Source organism: Leptosomus discolor, chromosome 2 (genome assembly GCF_034619465.1).
Source record: "Leptosomus discolor isolate bLepDis1 chromosome 2, bLepDis1.hap2, whole genome shotgun sequence".
NCBI lineage: Eukaryota > Metazoa > Chordata > Aves > Leptosomiformes > Leptosomidae > Leptosomus > Leptosomus discolor.
This window is the reverse complement of record NC_141392.1, coordinates 124,110,164-124,131,586: the sequence shown is the minus strand read 5'-3', so window position 1 is coordinate 124,131,586 and position 21,423 is coordinate 124,110,164. Positions and strand designations below refer to the sequence as shown.

The 21,423-nt window shown below is 53.5% G+C and overlaps 2 protein-coding genes across 3 annotated transcripts; both read left to right on the top strand.

The window, feature by feature from the left end:
* Positions 1-738: 738 nt before the first annotated feature.
* On the top strand, positions 739-4,595 carry NEIL2 (nei like DNA glycosylase 2). Its single transcript, XM_009959686.2, has 4 exons — positions 739-959; positions 2,022-2,338; positions 3,612-3,808; positions 4,279-4,595. Exons 1-4 carry the CDS (start codon positions 822-824, stop codon positions 4,593-4,595), a joined length of 969 nt encoding a protein of 322 aa, XP_009957988.2. The 5' UTR covers positions 739-821.
* Positions 4,596-6,654: 2,059 nt separating this feature from the next.
* FDFT1 (farnesyl-diphosphate farnesyltransferase 1) lies at positions 6,655-19,491 on the top strand. 2 transcript variants are annotated; one of them, XM_086461686.1, is made up of 8 exons: positions 6,655-6,756; positions 7,868-7,965; positions 12,911-13,094; positions 15,556-15,684; positions 16,179-16,370; positions 17,432-17,608; positions 17,859-18,011; positions 19,270-19,491. In XM_086461686.1, exons 1-8 carry the CDS (start codon positions 6,655-6,657, stop codon positions 19,489-19,491), a joined length of 1,257 nt encoding a protein of 418 aa, XP_086317812.1. The 2 variants fall into 2 exon arrangements, with proteins under 2 accessions (XP_086317812.1, XP_086317811.1); XM_086461685.1 differs by lacking the exon at positions 6,655-6,756 and having other exon boundaries at positions 7,661-7,965.
* The last annotated feature ends 1,932 nt before the right edge of the window (positions 19,492-21,423 follow it).

Sequence of the window (21,423 nt, the reverse complement as noted above, 5' to 3'; positions counted from 1 at the left end):
GCAGAAGTCCTCGGAAGAACTGCAGGTGACATGTGGCTGGGATTTCATGCCAAAAATAACTTTACGTACTGGCGTGACTTCCTGGAGGGAGCTACAGGATGCTCTAGGATGGTGCTGCTTCATCTCCCACTCATCCAGAGTCTTCTGATTCCAGATGCTGCTAGCAGAGCGTATGAATGCTCCCTAACTGGCCCCATGCCATTGCAGTCATTGGGGCAAGCATCTGGTAAAGCAAGGGGAAGGTATGAGCTAATTCCAGTGCTGAGTGGGGAGCAGCACTTGCCACGGTGGCTGTACAAGGAAAAGGATGGCTCACCATGGCCTGTGTTGATTCTGGTTCATTAATGTCCATGTAAGGTTGTGTTCCTCCTTGGTACTGGGACACCAAGGCTGTGGCTGAGGGAATGTTTGGAGTTAGGTAAGCTGCTCTTCTTGATGAGGAGAGAGATGCTAAACTCTCTAATTTAAGGTCCTCTATGGCTCCTGGAGAACCTGTGGTAGGAAAGGACTCATGGAGATCTCCAGGTCAAAATCCTGCTTGTGGAGTGACAGCTAATATTAGAGCAGGTTTCTCGGGGCCTTACGTGATTGAATTAGGAATATCTCCAAGGATGGAGATTCCCCCACTCCCCTGGGCCTGAAAGGAACCTGTTTCTCTTCATAGACTTTGCCACAGGGACTTGAGGGGGAATATGGGGGTGAGGAGATTGTGGCGAGCTCAGCCTCTGACTGGTTTTGTGTATTTCTGAGTTGCAACTTCCCTTCAAGTCTAGGGCATCAAGTGTGAGAAGGACCTGCTACTCCCTCAACAGCTGCTGGAGATGCCGGAGGGCCCATCAGTGAGGAAGTTCCAGCTGCTGACCACCCCTTTTGTGGGACAAGTGGTGACCAAGGTGGGGGGAAGCAGCCGGAAGATCAGTGTGAATGACCTGAATGCCCTGAGGCTCCAGGACTCCCAGGTGAGCTGTGCTAAAGATGAACTTAGTGGTCCATGACAAGTCTGAGGCGAAGCACCACTCTCTTGAATCGGGGTCACAGAAGGTGCCTGACCTGAGAACGACACCAAGTTTGTGTTTGGTGTTTGAGGTGGACCATTGGCTTTGTTTATAGCCACAAAATAGGTGCATGTGGCCAAAGAGATGTGAGTGCCCATTTTGAAGTACTGCTCTGTGTTGCTAAGTTTGGGATCAAGGTTACTGTGAGGAGAGGCTGTTGCAGTGATGTGGCTAGACACGGAGATGACCAGGATTATCTGCAGTTTTGAGTCAATCATGCTAATGCACTGGTTCTGTGCCTCGAGGGGTGAGGAGCTGGTGTTGGTGAGGGCCGTTTGTAGAAGATGAGAGTCGCTTTCTTCTGACGTGGATGTCAGAAGCAGCAGCCTTGTTTTGCTCTGCTGTCAACTTGCACAGTTGCTTCCCTTATACCAGAGGGCAGGGTTTCACCTGGCTAGGTTGAAAGGTCTGTGCTGTGGACGCTTGTGAGACAGTCATGCTGGGTCAGTCCTGCTGGGGGCTTCACTTCAGGTGACGATTTGGGCTTCACTGACCAAATGCTAGTGCTGTCTCACCTCTGATTACGTGATGGCCTTAGCTGAGGAGGGCACAGATGTGAACTGCTCAACAGTCACTTGTGACCAGCCTATGGCTTCAGAGCCACCCTTGGTCACCCTAGCCTGAGACACTTGAGGCCAGCCCAAAGTGGGAAGGGAAAGGAGGAGGAGTGATGACAGACTTCAAAACCCTGAGTGTCTGTCCTGGGGTATCTCTCTGGCCTGACAGGAGCCTCTGGGGGGCCTTCACACTGCAGTGGCATCTGAACACCTTGTGCTTCACGTAGACAAGGAAGGGATGCTGAGAGGATGACTACAGCTCTGACGGGAATGGCTCAGATGCTGATGAATCCCGCGTTCAGGGTGTGGGGGTGTGCCTGCTATCTAAAAGAGGTTGTAGAAAACAGTCATTTGTATGGAAACAGAGGTTATGTGGATCCTCAGTATATCCCACCTTTTTTTTTCTCAGGTTCATGGGAAGAACTTGTACCTGGCATTTGTGGCAGCTGAAGGTCCCGTAGGACCAACGCTACAAAGAGAGGCTGCTAGTAGGGCAAGTTCTCCTGCCCAGGGAGGGCAAGAACAGGTTTGTGCTCGACACACACATCTCCAGGAGAAGGAGCTGCAGGAACTCCAAGACTTCAGGTCTGAAGTCCCAGATGCAGCCGAGGGTCTGGGCAACTGGCTGCGCTTCCACTTTGGCTTGTTTGGCAGCATTCGGGCAAATGAGTTCTCAAGGGCAAAGAAAGCCAATAAGAGGGGGGACTGGAAGGACCCTATACCCAGGTATTTAGTGGAGTCCTCACAAACTTTTGCTTTCTCCCTGCTTCTCATTCTGGAGACACGCCTCTCTCGGACTAGACTTGTGTGGGGATGTTCTTAGCCCTGTCTCTTCTCTGATAATTCATAAGATAAGCAGGCGTGAGTGGGTGCAGGGTGTGTTCAGCCAGCGAATCCACAGCCCACTTGTGGGATGTGCATTGCCTGCCAGCCTGAGGATCATAGTAGCAGCTCAGCTAAGTTTTGGGGATGTTTTTTGGCTTTATTTTTTTTTTTTTAAATCAAAGAACTTTTAGGATGTCAAACTGAATCATGCTCTGAAAATGCAAGTTTCTCCTGATTCATGTTTAAAAAAAAAAAAAAGCCTTGGATGAATACCATACAGCTAGGGTGGCTGGAATCACAGGCTGGAGTGATGCTGTTAAAGGCAGCAGTGCATCAAAAACATGGGCTGTGGTCTGTGTCCTAAGTCCCACTGGAAGTGTACTGAACAAGGAAGGGGTAGATACTGGAATACAGTCTGGACTCTGCTCTTGTGAGCTGTTTAACCCCAATGGTTAATGTACAAGGTGGGTGCCTGGCCACTGTGTATATGGTGTACTTGGTAGGGACACCCTCTCCACTCCCCCATCCTGAAATCTTTTGAAGGATTGCTTTATTTCTACACAAATCATTTCAGACCTAGTCAGTTTTGTGTGCTACTTTGAGCATCAGATTCCCTGACTGTGGACCCTCCTGCTAAGATGCATCTCCCTGCCTGCTGCTGTTTCTCAGCTGGGGACCACGGGGCAGCAGAAGGGACAATTTTCCACAAGTCATGTGGGTTCACAACCAAGTTTCTTGGCTGAAACCATTAAAGAGGCCGTCTTGCATTCAGATGGTGGTGTGGTGTGTCGGAGTGCCTGCTGTGACCCTGTGCACACAAGCAAGTGTAATGCTCAGCTGCAAGGAAGGAATAGCTGGGCAGCCTTCGATTTCCACTTGAACTGTGGCAGTCCTTCTGCCTGAGGAGACCTGGGGGACTGGTATTTCAAGATGTCTCCCTGGCTCTCACGAGAATGAGTAGGCATGTGTGAGGGCTGATGCCTCACTGTGCGCTTCTCCCTAATCTTATGTCACACACAGGCTCTTTTCTCACCTTCCAGTAGCTTTTCACGCAATTGCTCTGCTGCTGTCTCTTTCTACTTGTTCTGTGCAAGTTTCTTCAGCCAGAGCAGAATATAACAAATGGTTCAGGGATGTTTCCGATGAGAGACTTCAACTTCTCTGCCTCTCCCAGGCTGGTTCTGCACTTTGAGCGAGGAGGCTTCCTTGTTTTCTACAACTGCCGAATGCACTGGTGCTCCTCTCCGAGAGCTGATCCTGCTTCTGATGTACTGTCTGTGGAGTTCCACCGAGGCCGGGCACTGGATGCCCTCCACGCACCCAATCCTGTCTGCTACACCCTTCTAGACCAAAGATATTTTTCAGGGCTGGGTGAGTTCCAGGGCATAGTGGCAGAGCAAGAAAAGGAGGAAGGTGGGTGGGATGTCTACAGACCCATAGCTGCATGTCTGAGCCTTTTATTCCGTAGCCTTATGGCTTCTGGTTGATCTAGCTGAAGGCATGTGGTCAACTTGCTGAGGACAAGGCCTGCAGTCTGTAGCCAGGGGCTTCAGATTCTTGTGAGCCCAATGGTGCAGTGCCCAGTGAACTGTCTTAGTGTGGGTGACTGTATTGGCTCGTACTTCTGGAAGAAAGGAAGGTCTGCTTCAAGGGTAGTGGGAAGAGAACATCTTCCTGTCCATCCCCAGCTGTAAGTCTGCTCTTTGTATGCCACCTCTGATGTGGGGAATGGCATTGTTAGCTGTGATCCTTGAGGCAGAAATCGCAGATTGGAGCCATAGGTCTGCATCATCTTGATTAAGAAATACCCTTATTGTGTCCTTATTTCTGTCCCTTTCCAGGGAACATCATTAAGAATGAGATCTTGTACCTGGCCAAGATCCATCCGTTAACACCAGGCACTCTCTTGGCGCTCTCGGATCTGGAGCGTCTGCTTGACTGTGCCGTTCAGTTCAGCTCTGACTGGCTGCGCAGCAAGCTGCACGGCGAAGGGCTGCACCCTCAGATCTACAAGAAGGAGCAGTGTCCCCTCGGGCATGCAGTGATGAAGGGAACCCTCGGACCCTCAGGTGGCCTTAAGAGACTTACGTGGTGGTGTCCTCAGTGCCAGCCTGCAGTGCTGTCAAAGGATGGGGATCCTTCCCCTGTCACTGAGTGACCTGGCTTTCTGTGTTCCTCCTTTCCTGGAGGGTGTCTGGGTGGTCTCTGAACCATCTCTTAGTTGTCCTGAGAAGGGCTTCATGGTTTCTTTGAGGCTGTTGGGTTTTCTCCTTAGGGACAGCGAGTTGGCAGCGTTAAGTGCTCAGTGGAGATTACAGGAATCACTGCAGCACCCTGTGCCTCAAAGGCAAAAAAAAAAAAAAAAGGAAAGTGGTTGTGTATGTCTGTCACTTTTTGCCACAGTGACACAGCAGTGTCAATACTGACCAGTTCTGAGGTGCCTTGGTCACCCTGTTCGGACTACAGCGAATGGAAAGCATAAGGTGCCAAGCAGGGGATTACCTCTGAAGTTCCGCTGTCACTTGACCCTGCTGCAGGTGCAATGGCTTACGGTGGAGTTTGCAGAAAGGAGTATATCCCTCTGCCTAAACAGCTTGATTAAATCAGTATTGGATAGTCCTGCCTCTGCTTCTAGCTGAATACCTGTGTGCTGGGCTGTGATGAGGTGTGGTTAAAAGTTAAGTGGCTGTTCCCTCTGTCAGCTCTTACAGGAAAAGCTGCCTCTTTCCGAGAGGAGAAAACAACCCTCAGCAGCGCCTGGTGGAGCTCATCTCTGCCCCCGCAGGTTTCAGTTTCGTGGCAGACTGCCGATTCCAGATGTCACTAAAAATAAAAAAATAAAAATACTATGTTTGTGACAGGCAGTGCATAAACCTCACCATCTCTAAGGCACTTTGAAAGCAGAAAGGTTTGAAAATAGAGATGATGTGGTCCTCCTTTGTTGAGCTGTGTCTCTATGCAGTAGGCAGAAGCTGGTGCTGTCCTTTCTCCCTGGATTTGGGTTTACTTTAACAATAGATTGACTTGATAGAAAAATAAAAGCTGGAGTTAGAACTGGTGATGTTCTGCTTAAGTTCAGCGTGTGTTTTCTGATAGTTTCTTGGTTAAAGACTAAGGGGTCCAGGGAAACTCTAGCCTTTGGTAGGATGGTGCTAGCAGCCTTCCTCAGCTATGTATGGGTGGCTCAGCAGAAAAACTCGTTTTATGGGAAGTGGATTTAAAGCTGGATTGCGAATCAACGGGAGTTAAACACCTCAGTGGCAGGCTGCTTCCCACACAAGGCTGGCACAGCCTCTCTCCTGGGAGCTGCAATGCCCTTGGGTGGGTGCAGGTGCTGGGCTTGCTGAAAAATCCAGTTAATGGGGTTATGATGCCAAAAAAAAGATGGTTAATATCACTTCTGAGCATGTCCTGCAGGGTGTTAGTGAAAGCCTGGAAATGAAGCATGGTGTTTTCAGCGCACTTCCCAAACAGCCTACAAAAAAGAACCCCCAAAAGCTGAACCTCACACCCTGAAGGATGAGACAGCAGCTGGGTATGGGAAGGGGGGGGGGGGGGGGAGGGATGTTTGGGCCAAAGGCAGAGCGGTGGCTGAGGGCTGAGGCCAGGGGGGGAGGGCTGGGGTCCTGACTCACAGCAGGCATGGGTGATGATGAGAAGTGCCATTAGGGAACAGGACAGCGGGCGACACGTCACAAACAGGCAAAAAAAAAAAACAACCCTGACGTCAGAGGCAGGGAGGGCCTGTCTGCACCCCGCGGGGGAAGGGGCTGTGCAGCAGGGCTGGTGGTCTCGGGGGGGGGGGGGGGGAGGAGGAGGCAGGGGAGGGTGCTGTGCCTTCCCCAGGACCCCACGGGCCTGGCTGGCGGGGGCTGCCCGCTTCTGTCCGCCCCCCGCCCGCCGCCTTCCCGCTCCGCCGGCGCCCCGCGTGTGGCGACGGGCGCCGCTACCCACTCAGCGCCGGCCGGCGGCCGTCACACCAGCCCCGCCGCCTTCCTATTGGTTGGAGCTCCCCTGGTGCGAGCGCGCTTCGGCCAATACGCGCCCTGCCGGCCCACCGAGCGATGGGATCGAGCGAGCTGATTGGCGGAGGGGCGGGGCATAGGCGGCCCCCGCCGGACTCCGGTTAAGCGCCGGAGGTGTGTGCCCGGGGTGGGGGGGGGCGCGGGGCGCGGGAGGGCGGCGGCGGCGGCGGCGCGGGGTTCAGCGGGGCCCCCATGGAGCTGCTGAGGAAATGGCTGGGCCATCCCGAGGACATCTACAACCTGCTGCGGTTCAAGATGGGCGGCTACCGGGCCGTCATGCCGCGGATCGACCCGGTGAGCGGCACCGGATGCGATGATGGGGCGGGAGGGGGGAGGAATAGGTGCTTCGCTGTCTCCGTCGGTCGGGCGGTGCAGGGTGTCCGGGGGGGCGGGGGATGCGCTGCCGCGGTGGTGTGGGGGCCGAGAGGAGGAGGAGGAGGAGGAGGAGGAGGAGGAGGAGGAGGGGGGGGGGGGGGGGGGGCTGTCATCTCGCTGCGGCGTTGCCACGGGTGAGCGTTGCACGGCCGCCGTGAGCAGCACCGGCCCGGTGTGACCCGTGGGCAGCACCGGCTCGGGCTTTGCGCGCCTCGCACGGTGCTTCCCGGGCCGTTGCACCGGCTCGGGTCTCTCAGTCATCGCACCGGCTAGGTGAGCATCGCACCGGCTCCTGGCTTTCCGTGCGTGGCAGCGGCTTTGGCCTTACCGTGCATCTTCCGGGTCCGGTACCCTGCCTGCGTTGCACCGGCTCCGAGCGATGCACGGGGCCGGTGCTTCGCACCGCCTTCAGGTTTTCCACGCGTCGCACAAAAGCGCTGGTTTACACTGGTCCGGTTCTTGGCGCGCATCGCACCGGCTCCGGGCACCGCGCGAACCCGGTGCCACCGGCTCGATGCTTTCCGTGCTTTGCACCGGCACCGAGCATCGCTTGGCGCGTTCCGCGCATCGCACCGGCGAGGCCTTTCCGTACGTTGCACCGCTCCGGGTGTCACACGGGCCCGGTGCTTTGCACCGCCTTCAGCCTTTTCGTGCGTTTTGGGGGGCCGGTACCCCCGCGTACCGGCTCCGGGAGATGCACGGCCGCGGCTCCGGGCACTGCAGGGCGCCGAGCGGGTTAAGGGGGCGGGCGGCGGGCGGGCCGGAGGGGGGGGGGGGGGGGGGCGGAGCGGGCCGCAGCACCCGCCGCCGCCGCCGCGCCCCCATGGCGGCCAGCACCAAAGCCGTGTCCCTCTTCAAGCGGACGCTGGCCCTCTCCCCGCCGCGGGGCTCCCCCCGGGCGCTGGGGCGGCTGCGGGGCGGCGGGCGGCGGGTGCAGCAGCGCGGTACCCCCGCAGCGACCCCGGCCCCGCTCGGCCCCGCCGCAGCCCCCCGCCTTCAGCCGCCCCCCTGCCCCCCGCTCTGCCCGCAGGACTCGCTGGGATGCGGCCTCCGCACCTGCTACCGCTACCTCAACCAGACCAGCCGCAGCTTCGCCGCCGTCATCCAGGCCCTGGACGGGGAGTTGCGGTGAGCGGGGGCGAGGGGGACACACACACACACACACACACACGCGGAGGGGGGCGAGGTGGTGGGTGCAACGGGCCCCCGACGCTGGGGCTCCCCAGGAGGTGGTGGGTGCGATGGCCCCCCAACATCAGGGCTCCCCAGGAGGTGGTGGGTGCAGCGGCACCCCAACATTAGGGCTCCCCAGCAGGTGGTGGGTGCAATGGCCCCCCGACACTGGGGCTCCCCAGGAGGTGGTGGGTGCGATGGCCCCCCAACATCAGGGCTCCCCAGGAGGTGGTGGCTGCAATGGCCCTCCAACACTGGGGCTCCCAGGGAGATGGTGGGTGCAGCAGCACCCCAATATCAGGGCTCCCCAGGAGGTGGTGGGTGCAATGGCCCCCCAACACTGGAGCTCCGTGGGAGATGGTGGGTGCTATATCTCCTCAACACCAGAGCTCCTCGGGAGGTGGTGGCTGCAATGTCTCCCCAACGCCAGGGCTCCCTGGCAGAGCTGCCCAGGAGGGGGTCCATGCAGTGGCCCCCATAGGCCGTGTTTCTTTAGCTGAGCTGCTGAGAAACGGCTCCCTCTTCCACCCCAGTGCAGCAACGGCCAGGGTACTGGGCTGAGCTGGCGAGGAGACGCTCGCTGCAGCCCCACCCCGTGCAGCTGGACGTGGGGATTTTCACGTCTGAGCTGGCCGGGCGTAATAATGCGTGTGTCGTGTTGTGTCGTCCTCGTCCCCCCGCCCCGTAGCTGGGATCCTCCGCCGAGCCGGCCTGGGGACGGGCGCTCCGGCTTCTTGCCCAGTGAAACGCGGCGCCTTGGCCGTGTGTGCTGTTCGTGACACTCTGGGAATGTGTCCTGGCAGTGCCAAGGCTGACGCTGGCCAGAGGGACGTGGTCCCGCCGGTGGGAGGAGGTGAGCAAAAACCTGAGGCTGACTGAGGGTCTGGACCCTGCCTGGAAGGTGCTTTTGGCAGTGCCTGCCCCAAAACCTACGGGATCATCGGAGGGGGCTTGCTGCACGCTCATTTTTTTGCTGTATGAATTTTGCTGACCCGTGCAGGGAAGCTGCAGATGGTCATAGTGACAGAGGATGCAAAGCTGAGCTGGCGTGGGGCCTCGTGCATATATACGTGCTCTATATGATTCCTTATATTCATACGATAATTACTGGTTTCAGTATGTAGATCTCTCTCCAGTTAATCCCAAGCTGGGTCCATTGTCAAAATTAGGGGTTTCTATACGTTGCACTGGAAACGTCTCATGCTGCGGTTGTGACTCTGAACACTGGGTTATCTGTTGGGTTTCTGAGCCCTGGTTTGGCATTTTTGGACCGTGCCCCGTAGCTGTCATCCAGCGTTTATGAAACGGTGTCTGCAGGCTGTTTTATGGGAAAGGCAAGGAAATTCAGCGGTTTGGCTGGGGTTGTGTGGAAAGGTACGAGTGGGGCCAAGAGTAAAACTTTTTTTTTTTTTCCCAGGCTTGATCTATGAGCTAATGTAGAAATTAAGGAAAAAAAAAAAAAAAAAAGGCCAATCAATAAAACACCTTGAAACCTGTTAGCAGTGTCAGTAAGAGTAGTGCTTGCCTTGATGATCCTGCAGTTAATCTTTCTTGTCTCTCTTTTCTGTTCTTTAATCCATCTATTGCAGCTCGCTCGGATCAGGAAGGCTCTCCTGCCTTCAGGGCACAGAAACTTCCTCCTGGCATCCTAAAAATGCTATTGCTGGATCTTTGCAACCTATGGCTGCGTAGGGATTGCTGCTGGATTCCAGCTGGCTCGGTAGTGGATCAAAAGAAATTAATTTTCAAAGCACAGTAGCTCCACTGGAGAGTTCAGGGACAAAAGAGGGAAATGCAAAATAGGCAGAATATAGAAATAGAGCAGAAGGAAGTAATTTTGCTGGATCACGTCAAAGAAGTGCTTTCGTTGGTGTTAACCCCATTAGGGGGTTAAACTGAACCCCTGTGGTTACAGACTGCTTAATATTTGCCTCTGTGCTTGCTGGTTGAAGGAGCTGGTGGTGTTGGATTCAAATGTTAAAACAACCATGTCACGCTGGGAAGCGCAGCACTGGCCGGGGTCTGCTCCCGAGCGCGGTCCCCTACGCCGCAGCCCGGTCCCCTCCACTGCCACAGCTTTGTTTGCAACTTCCTTGGAGTGAAATCTCTTCATTTGAAGGCTGGGGAAGCATGAAGCTCTTGCTTCCTTGGTCACATCCCTGCTCCTGGGAGAGTTTCCATTTGTCCCCCAAGGACTGTTGGAAAATGGAGAACTTCTGGATGAGTGCTTGGAGCAGTGCTTCCCAGGCCAGGGTGTTGGTAGTTGAGCTAAAATGTTTGGTTCCTTCTTGGGTTTTTTTGGTTTGTTTTTTTTTTTTTTGGCCCTGTAAACTGTGTGTTTTGCTGGCCAGGGCCCTGTCCAGCCCCTTGCTCCATGATTAGCACATCTTTTTTGGAAGGTGGGAGGCTCAAAACTGCAGCTGAGCTGACATCATAGCTTCTGTCCTGGTGGTGGAGAGGAGGAGAGGGATGTTCCTGCCTTCCCCTGCTGCCAGCCCTGCGGTCCTGCCTGTCCCTGGGAGCCTTCAGGATCGATTCCTGCAGGTTCAGCTGCCTTGTGCTGGCAGAGGGTGAACGTGGTGGCAGGGAGAAAGGAGACCTCCTGCCCTGGGAAGTGGGGAGCTGCACCTAGGACAGAGCTGGAGCTTGAGCCTGGAGATGAAACCAGGCTTGCTCTTTGGAAGTGGGCACTTCCAGTTGTGTGAAGGGGAGGAGTGTCCTCTTCCCAGCACTGTCATGCGTGTTTTCTGGTGAAGACTCTGTGGCTCTTGGTTGGCCTCTGTCATCCCCATGGATCTCAGGTTGGAGCCCAGCTGGGACCATGGTGCCTAGGAACCCTGCAGAGAAATGGGCAGCTGTAGTTGTTTCATGATCTTATGTTTCAGAGAATAGTTTGGGTCAGAAGAGACCTTTAAAGGCCATCTAGCCCAACCCCCCTGCAGTGAGCAGGGACATCTTCAGCTAGATCAGGTTGCTGAGAGCCCCGTCCAGCCTGACCTGGAATGTTTCCAGGGATGGGGCGTCTACCACCTCTCTGGGCAACCTGTGCCAGTGTTTCACCACCCTCAGTGTAAAAAATTTCTTCCTTTGGTTTTCCCAAATCACCATGGAGCTAAAATCAGTATATGATGGAAGCTAGGGATGTTTGGATGCAGAAGTGGGGTTGAGTAAGTGTTTTAACTATGTGGGGCTCTGGAGTTATTGCTAGCTCTGCCCTTGGCACAGTGTCAACGTGAGAGATGCTTCTGGGATGGCATTTCGGCTTCTGCTCTGCCTGTCTTGGTTGCTGCCGGTGGATGTTGCTGCTGAAAGGGGGTAGGAGCCCTGGCCACTTGCATCATGCTGTATGGATGTTTGCAGCCCAGTTGAAATGGAAAAACTCAGTTGTGCAAAGGAGCAGGAGGGCATGAGAGAGGTGCTCGTGAGCACACAGATGTGTGGTTTGATGGAGGTATTAAATACCTTTCAATTAAGGAAAAAAAATGCCAAATTTAACAATATTGGCTCTAAGAGCCTGGCTCCTTAATCATTGCTTGCATGTTGTCATCCCAGGAGAGCAGCGCTTTCGCCTGGTAATTAGCATTTAAGCAGTCCAAGCTAGTTTCCATTTGTCAAACAGCTAATAAACACATCATCTCCTTGAAGTATGACTGTGCTCCTTTAGAGCTAGGGGATTATTCTATAGAAATCCTGGAGCCGAAACTCGTATTTCTTGCCATCAGGACGTTTTTTTTTTTTTGTTTTAATTCAGCTGCAGAAATGCGGAGCCTGGGTTGGGAAGGCAGGGGCAGTGGGACCGGGAAGCGGTCCTCCAGCAGCTTTCCTCTGGGTGCTGGGACGTGTGGGCTGGCTCCCGTGTCTTGTGCATGGAGACTTCAAAAATACAAGGCGTTTTGGCTCTATCTGCCAGTCCTGACGTTCCTGTTGTACAGTAAGGGGCCCCGTTGTTCCCCCCAAGCAGGATAAAAGTGCGCTGGGTGCAGAGAAGGGAAAGTTTTAGAAAAAGTACGTCTGCTTTTTTCCCTCCTTCCTTATTCTGCATTTGCTCTTTCCAATAAGCTGACCTCAGGCTCTGTCTTCTGGGTCCTGGCGGGCGCTGGCCTTGCTTGCAGGGTTGGGTCTTGCTTGCAGGGTTGGATCTGACAGTGCCATGCCCTGCCCAGGGAGACCTCACAGGCCAGAGACCGTGACAGAAAGCCAAAAGCCATGCTGTAGTTCTCTGCGTGAGGGGAAAAATGTGGGTTTCCTAACTCAGCTCAGGCGCGCCACGTCCCATGGGGAGTGCGTGCAGGGGTGCCTCTGTTGCTCAGCGTGGAGGTGCGAGGAGATGATGAGCGAGGTAGGTGGGAAGCACTGCTGTTGGTGCTTTCCATCCCTAACCTGCTCCTGTGACCCTGGGATTTGAGCAGCGTGTTCCTAATGCATTTGTTTTACGTTCTTGCCCTGCAGGGGACAGCCATTGTTCCCAAATGAGGACTAGGGAACCTGACACCCTGGATCTGGTTGAAGATGTCCCTGCTCGCTGCAGAGGACCTTTAAAAGTCCCTTCCAACCCCTTGATTTGATGGAAGAGGGATTGGATGGGGGCATCCCTTGATCAAAGATGGTTTCCAAACTGTGGGAGACACTGGCCTATGACAGTGAGAGCCAGGAAGGTTTTCACATCACTGCTTTCTCTTCTGCTCAGTGCCTGAAGTACCATTATCGGTTGAAACGTGAGAGCGAATTGTGCTGGAAGTGCTTTTATCTTCCAAGGGCATCAACGACCTGGCAGTGCCAGTGTGTGTCACGTTGAGCTTGAAGTGCCCCTGCCACAAGCTGTGTGGTTAATCTAAGCTGTTTGTCCTGCCTAATAGGCAATCCCAAGTGAGGGATGATCGTTTTTTCTCCCCTCCCGCAGACATGCCGTCTGTATATTCTACCTAGTTCTCCGTGCCCTGGACACTGTAGAGGATGACATGACCATCAGCTTAGATGTAAAGGTCCCGATGCTGCACGAGTTTCACTCCTATCTCTATCAACCAGAGTGGAAATACATGGAGAGCAAGGAGAAGGACCGGCAGGTGCTCGAAGACTTCCCAACGGTAAGGCATCCACCTCCTGCCTTCAGCTGCCTTGTGTCACCTTTGTGTGCACGGTTGCCTCTCCACGTTACACCCGAGCTCATCCAGTCCTTGGTGAGCCCGTAGCTCTTTGGAAGAGCTACATCACCCGCACATGGGGCTGGATGCAGAGCTGGAGTGAGAAACCCAAACATTGTCAACTCTCTACGTGAGCCAGAGATAACCTGGCTGCAGAAGAGTGCCAGCTCTGAAAAGTGGCTCTTTGCCTCCCCTGTTGGAAGAGTGAGTGACTGTCACGCTGTGGAGAGCAGTTTGGATTTGTTGCCCAACACTGTGCATTGCATGGGTTGGGCCTCCTGTGACCCCTGACAGATAGGGAGAGGAGGAAAGCTTGTCTGGTGTCTGGCTTATGGGTGGACCAGTGTTTGCAGTGGTCCTGCAGGATCTGCTCTAGGAGTCTGTCTGTAGATCTTGGGCATGCATGTAAGATAAAAAGCAACCTCACTGTTAGTAGCAATATCTCCCAAAGGCTTACTGCTCTAAGCATCCTTCTAAAAGGAAGCCCCAGAGAGTCTGCATCTCCACGAGCAAGCTAAAGCAGTATTGGAGCCTGCTGTCTGCCCTGGAGGCTGATTGAGAAATTCTGGCCGTGTCCAAGCCATTAAACTCTCTCAGCATCCAGACCAGCGTGGTTGCACCCCAGACTGTCCTGGAGAAGTGATTTTTGGCCCTCGTTACTTCCCAAGCACTGCCTTGGGCATTGCATGGGGTCAGAAGCGCATCAGGGGCCATGCTGATGAGGTAGATCCATCCTCGATATTGAAAGTTAGTGGTGCAGATGTAGCTGTAGGGCCTTGACTTGCTGTAGGTGCTCAGGGTGGCAGGCAGCAGAGCTGAAACCACCATGCTCATCTAGGTTCCTGCCAGGTTTCAGCCCCAGCAGACACAAGGGGATGACAGAGCTTTGGCTGCAGCAAGATGCAGCTTCTCGCAGTGCTGTGTCACCCGCAGAGTGGAAAGGGGAACCCGTCTGGCTAGTCCTCCTAGAGGGGATCCATCAAACTTACAGCCCAAAGAGGTGCTGGGGCTGGAAGGCAAGGCTGGGCTTTGCTGAGTGGGGATACAGGCGTCTGGTTTTGGTGAGGGCGCAAGGACCAGCCCTTGGTGGGTGCTGCAGTTCTGCTGTTGCTCACGTTGCTCAAGAATAGCTGAGTTTAGTTTTTAGGGGTTTTGTAGCTCTGTTTAAGAAAAAGTACCATAGTTACAGTGAGGAGCATTTAATTTTCTGAGGAAGCTCCGTTTTATTCACCTTTCTACCATGTTACATCTATTCTACTCTTATCGGGCTTTCCCTCGCAGTGGGAATGGGCTGACCATTTGGAAAACTGAGGTCTGTTGTAAATTTTGAGGCGCAGCCATGGGACAACGGTGGCTGTGCCCTGTCTGGGAGGGGTGTGCGCTATATGGCTGTGTCAGGGGATTCGTGGTGTATAGTGATAGGGGTACGGTAGGTGTGCCCGCGGCTTGGCACTTTGGAAAAGCTTTTGAGGTGTTTGTGGCACTCTTGGGGTGTATGTGTTACTCAGTTGGGCGATCTGAATTCATGTTCAGGTGCGATTTTAATAATATTTGCTAGAGATGTACTCCCAGGTCATGCTTCTCTGTGTAGTGGGTTGAAGCCGTTGAGACAGAAGTACATTTTACAGACAGATGCAGGCACAGGGCAAGGGCATGCCAGCAGCTGTGGGTAGAGTCAGGAGGAGAGCCTGGATCTGTGGTGGTGTCTCAGCTGTGATCGTTCAGACCACTGTCCTTATGGGGGACACACCCTGGCCTGGCTGTAGTTACCCACTGATGGAGAATAAAGCTCAGCACAATAAAACGTGATGCTCCACAGTTTTGGGAAGGGGAGGATGCTCTTTTTAGTTTTCTTTCAGTGCGAGAGCGATTGAGTCACTGAATCATGTTATTTGACGTGCAGAGGAAGGATTTCACACTTTCTCCGTTGCTGGATGCCTTTCCAGTGGTGTAAAATGTGCCCTGCGGAGGCAGAGCTGGAGCGGGCTCAGAACAGAGCAGCAGAAACCTCCCTTCTTTTCCCATGGTTGTTGTGATGGAGTGCTCTCACAAATTACAAAAAAAAAAAAAAAAAAAATTCTGTGCGCAAAGCGTAGCTAGTTTTGTCCTGCAACTCCCAGATGATACCAGTCCAAGGCCACAGAGCCTTCCCAAAGATGTTGCTGTGTCTGATCTACCGCCAGAGACCATCGTTTAGGCTGGGAACAGACTGAGCCTGTGCTTTAAGGGCCTTGAAACAACTCTGGTGGTGGGAGTTGTCCTAGATCTCCAGCCAGGGTGGGATAAGAGCCTGGTAAACAGTCTTTTTTTCTGTGATTTCTTAATAAATGTTGAGCTCTGCTATTTTTTTCCTGACACTGTATTTTTTTTAATATTTTTTTCCTCGTGTTGGTTTGTGCTGCAGATCTCCATGGAGTTCAGGAACCTGTCAAAGGTTTACCAGGACGTGATTTCAGATATTTGCCACAAGATGGGTGTCGGGATGGCAGAGTTCTTGGAGAAGAAGGTTGACTCTCAGCACGAGTGGGATAAGGTAAGTCAGCCTGGACAGAGAAATGGACTGAACATGAGTAGGGTTCACCTTGTCTCTCTGGAAAGAGGAGACAGAGCAACCCTGTGGGAAAAGGGTTCAGCTGGATGAGGGAGGTTGTGTGGGCTTGGGAAGGCTTTGAGAGACTGCTGGTCCTGGGGGCAACAGGAGGATGGCGTGGATTGTTGGTGTTGCCCACCAGCACGTGTTCTGGCTGACCCATCACATCAGATGTTCCCATGTGGGCGGTTCGTTCAGCTGCTGAAGGCAGAGTGGCACCTTGGTGGGACATCCCGGGTGAGGTGTTTGCTGGGCATGGGAAAGCTGAGATGTCCCCCGAAAGGCCGTGAGAACTTGCAGAAAATGTGCTGTCAGTTACCTCCTGAACATCACTTTTGTGAAACTTGCTGCGTAAATGGGTTTAACTGCTGTTGTAACTGCTCCTTTTGTCTTGTTGTGGTTTTTTTTCTGCCCCTTCCCCTCTCGGTGCCTTGCAGTATTGCCACTACGTTGCTGGGCTGGTGGGGATCGGCCTTTCCCGTCTCTTCTCTGCATCAGAGTTAGAAGATCCTATCGTCGGGCAGGACACAGACCTAGCCAACTCCATGGGCCTCTTCCTGCAGAAAACCAACATCATTCGTGACTATCTGGAGGACCAGCAGGAGGGAAGGGAGTTCTGGCCCAGAGAGGTGAGGGAAAACACTGTCTTGGGGTGAGCGTTTCTGCTGTGCCTCTTTGGGAAATGCACTAGGACTGAAGGTGCTGTTGTTGCTGCCCTGATACAGTGAGTTGCTTCGTCTCCTTAGAGGAGTTCCTGCTCAAGTTTCCTTTGAAACCCCCAAAGCCAGATGTTTTCCCACTGTTTGTTGGTGTCCCTTGACAGTCTTTCATACTTCTGTCCAAGACCCATAATGGAGGGAGCCAACTGTCCATGCTTCCCAGGATACCTGTCTCGGGAATGCTTTACAGGGTGCATAGCAGAAGGTGTGCAGCTAAAATTGTGTTGTCTCTCATGTCCCTTTAAATCAAAGTTAACAGGAGAGCCCTGACGATCTGCTTTGGTTTTATTAAGACCCTACAGTAAAGCTGTGCTGCATGGGATCGCTACTGTTGGTTGTAAATCTCCTTGATAACATCAATTCTTCTAGTGACAGCTGGCTGACAAGTTCCACATCTATCTACAGCTGTCTGGGTACAGATAGGGGGGTGAGGTGATGTCTCCCCACACTGACAAGAACTTGTTGGTCAGCTTTGTCCCCTTCTCTGTTACGTTGGCTCTAGGAATGAGATGTTACGTTGGCTCTGGGTAAGATCTCAAGAAGTTTCCTAGTCTGTTCCCAAAGGCAGGATGAGCTCTGCCTGTGCCTGACAGATGCTTATCTGCTCTTCTTGAGGCCCTCCAAGAATTCTTCTCTTTTTTTTTTTTTTTCCATGTGGCTCACCTGTCTCATAGAGCATTTCTCGATTTCAGCCTGATGCGTGACGCGTCTTTTCCTTGCCCCACTAGAGAAGATGTGGAGAGGAGTTGCGTCCTCCTTCTTTACAGTCCCTTTGTATATACAAAGGCCACTGTCATGTCTCCACAGCCTGCCCTTCCTTCTTTTCTTTAGCCTAGTAAGCCCCAATTCTTCAAGGCTTTTGTGGTGCTCTGGTGGTTCTTGTTGCACTCCCAGACCTCAGACTGTTACTGATGTCTCTCTTACGGCATGAATGTACCCTCCAACTTGTGAGTCCTTATCTCGATGTTTAGGTTTGGAGCAGATATGCAAAGAAGCTCTCAGATCTTGCCAAACCAGAGAACATTGATATGGCTGTCCAGTGTCTGAATGAGCTCATCACCAACGCCCTCCACCATGTCCCTGATGTCCTCACATACTTATCCCGCCTGAAAAACCAAAGTGTCTTCAACTTCTGCGCTATCCCCCAGGTGAGTTAGGTTTTCAAGGGGTTCTTCAACATCTGCAGCCCAGCTGATGAGAAGGAGGTGGGAGGTGGAGGAGGTTATGTATCGTGTCAGTATCAGCCTGTTTTATTCTCCATCTCTTCTGTCCTGGTACCTACCGTTTCTGCTGTCTGTGAGATTGTGGCTTCACTCCAGAGTGTTTTGCCGTGGATTTTGGTAGGGCCAAGGCAAGCTCCTTGCAATGCAGTAACACCTCCTTGGTGTTTGTCCTTAGGTGATGGCTATTGCCACGTTGGCTGCCTGCTATAACAACAAGCAGGTGTTCAGAGGTGTTGTGAAGATTCGGAAGGGACAAGCCGTCACTCTAATGATGGATGCCACCAACATACAAGCTGTCAAAGCCATCATGTACCAGTATGTGGAAGAGGTAGGTTGAGCAGTTTGCTTCGAGTAATTTCTGGCTGGTCCTGTCCTCATTCCCGGTGTGGAATTGGGAAGACAGTGAATCTGTTAATTCCTTACATCTCTTAGTTCAGTGGTGCGAGGGCACAGTGACCCTGATGTGGTTTTGGTTTGGACCAAGCTTGATGCGTTGCCTTGAATGTACCCTTGGTCTGTGCCTGTGTTGGGACGCAGAGACTGAGGTCCTGCTGTCCTTCTGGTGGAAAACCAGAGGAGTCAGCTGTCACAGTGCAGGACTTCTCTTGGGCTGAACAGGCACAAAGGACCTTTTCCACAACATATTTCTTCTGAACAGTGTACGTCGTCTCCCCATGGTCTGCTCCAGCGAGCAGTCTTGTTTTCTCTGTGTCTGTAGCTGCAGCTGGCAGCATGATGGGGTGTTTTTTCCCATGGGGTGTTTGTTCCCTTGTGCTCCATGGCCAATAGTAAAGGAGGGCAGCTCTTTGCATGTTGTTAAAGCCGTGGGACCCCTGGCTTCAGGGTACTGTGGGGTTTAAAAGTTCATGTGGGAGAGCAACTGGTGGATGGCTTAATTGGAAAAAAAAAAAAACCCACAACAAAGAAAACCAACCTAAATACACGAACAACAAAAAAATTGAGCATGGGTTGTTCAGTAAAAAGATGTTACTTCTGCATCAGGGAGACCCCAAACCATGCGTTATTAGAGCTCCCTTTGCAGGGAGCAAACCCTATGTCCCAACCCTATGGCAAGGGGCAGCGATACCTTGGCGCAGGTGCTTGTGCACGCCTCCCTAAGACTTGTGCAGACAAGCATCTCAAAGACCATGGAGCTTGCAGGCCGTGAGAAGAAAACCCCGAAGACCGTGGAGGTATCTGATGGAGGCAGCCGTTTCCTGGCAGTCACACCAGCTGCTGGTCACACGGGGGTGTCTTCAGTGGTTTGGGGTGAGCTGCAGCACACCCGGCAGTGAGTGAGGATTGCTGGGCAAGAACTGTTGGTCCCAGCAACGCCACTGGTGGTTGGTGGATTGTGTCCGAGGCCGTGTGGTCCATCCCTGGTCATGGGGTGCCCTCAAGAGGCTGCTTGGCTTAATGCACTTCTCAAGGGAAATGGGCCCTGGCCCCATCCAGGCATCCCTTGCAGGTGGTCCTTGCTCCGTGGCAGTCCACCACCGAGGGTGATCTTGAGGAGATGGTGGCCCTTAAGGCTTTCTCTTTCATTCAGTGGGTCCATTTGTCTCCTCAACCTCCTTCCTCCCCAGATCTACCAGAAGATCCCCAGCACAGACCCATCGTCCAACAAGACGCAGCAGGTCATCGCCTCCATCCGCGCCATGAGCTTGCCCGGCAGCTCCATGGCATCACGCCACCACTACTCCCCCATCTACCTGTCGTGCGCCATGCTCCTGGCCGCCCTGAGCTGGCAGTACCTGAGCACCATCTCCAAGGCCACCGAGGAGTACGTCCAGGCGGGCGAGAACTGATGGGCAGCGGGTGGGCAGGGGGGGGAGAAGATGGTCAGTGGATGGTCAGTGGAGGCAGGAGGCTCCTTGTCCCCTGCCGGTGGGGATGGCCAGGCACCGAGGTGCCACGGGGCCTGGGACCTGACGAGGGCAGGATGCTGGTGAGCTGCAGCCCCGGGGCGGCGGTGTGGCGTTGCCGGACTCCGCTCCTCACCGCCCTTGCCGTCTGCTTGGATGGTTACAAACGCTAATCGGAGTCTTACTGTTTGGGGTTGAGTATTGTTTGGTTTTTTTTTTTTTTTCTTCTTTCCTGATGGATGGTTTACCTGAAATTTTTGTTTAGGACGGTTTTAAATAGAAACTCCAGTTGCCTCTCTTCTTGCTTGAGATTTGAGACACCTTTCCAGCTCAGAGCTGAGCAAAACCTTCTGGGTTTTGCCTCCCTTTCTTAGGCAGCCTCTTTCCGCATCACCTCTGGTGCCTGCTTTGCACTGGAAGGGCGCTGCTTCAGCTGGGAGAGGAACATGCTTCCTTATCCAAGGAAAAAGCTCTGGCTACCTTCTGGCCCTCAGCCCAGGCTGAAGGACATCCTGGAAACAGGCAGAGGCAACCTTCATATTTCTGTTGTGCTGAAGGAGGCTGCTAGGCTTGACACAAGCCCTTTTAATGTTAAATAATGTTGGAGGCGGGATGCTCTGTCCGCTTGAATGTGCCCCTAGCTGAAAGCCATCTATTGCAGCTCCCTGCCCTCTAGCAGATGGCACCCTGCCCTTGCAAAGCTTTGTGGTTTAGCAGCTGGGGAGGTGGTTAAAATGAGAAAGGAGGTGCCTGCGTGGCCCTGAGCTCATAACCTCATGCCTGACGCCACTGCAGGGTCCTGGGCTCTACACCACTTCTTCAGCCCAAGGGGGCTGGTGGCTGTGGCAGAGCAGCACTAGCTGCAGGGCAGGGGAGTGAGGGTTTCTACCGTGCTGTCCCTTGTAGGATGCTTTTTGGGGGGGGGCCTTGGTGCATTGGCTGCCCTGAAAGGCAGCGGCGATCCCTGCCGTGGGCTGGGAAGGCTTGAGCCACCGAGGGGGTGGCCAGGGCAGGCTTCCCTGGCCCACTTGGCTCTGGCTTGGGAGGATTCTTTGGGTTAGCCCGACATGCAAGCTGGAAGAGGCTTCCACTGCTGTTTTGAAACGCATCAGGCTGGACTTCTAAGTGGGCTGTGTTCCTCCTGGGAACAGCTTGGGTGAGAAGAAGAAACAAGGCTTTAAAGGCAAGTCCTGTTTTCCAGGGGTGGATTTTTGTTTTCCCGGTTCCTATCACCCCCAAATGCTGCTTTGCCTCTGCGAAGGGGAGGACAGCATGTGCCCTGGTGCAGGACAGAGCGAAGTCTGCCACCTATGGTTTGGTGGCCTTTGCAAGGCCAAGCCCATGCAGTCAGACTGTTACTTAGAGGGAGGACCCTGACTCCACAAGCACCAATGTAGATAGTTCTAACCTGTTGTTCAAAAAAAACTTGCGGTAGCTCTCTTTGTGCAGCTTCCTGTCTTGTTGAAATTAAAGTTTTCTTTGGGAAAAAAAAAAAAAAAAAGTGGTAATTTTTTTTTAGCTGTCATTTCTTTTACATCACTATTTCCCCACCCTGCCACAAGTTATAAACCCTCAGCTCAGATGAAATGCAGATGCTTCCTTGCTGCCACTCATGGGCATCAAAGTAAAATCTTACGTGCCAGACTTGAAGGAATAATTTTAACCAGGGTGAGAGACAGCTAAAGGTCAGTAAATTAACTTTTAATGGACCTTGCCCTACAGCCAGCAGGAGCGGTGGCACAGCCTGGGGCTGCAGGCATGTTCTCCAGTGCCTTGGGGCATCCCCCTCCCCCTGTCCTGGCATGCAGAGATGCTGGGGGCAGGCCTGGGTGCACTCTGGTCCATGTTGAAGCACCTTCCCCATCACTACCAGGA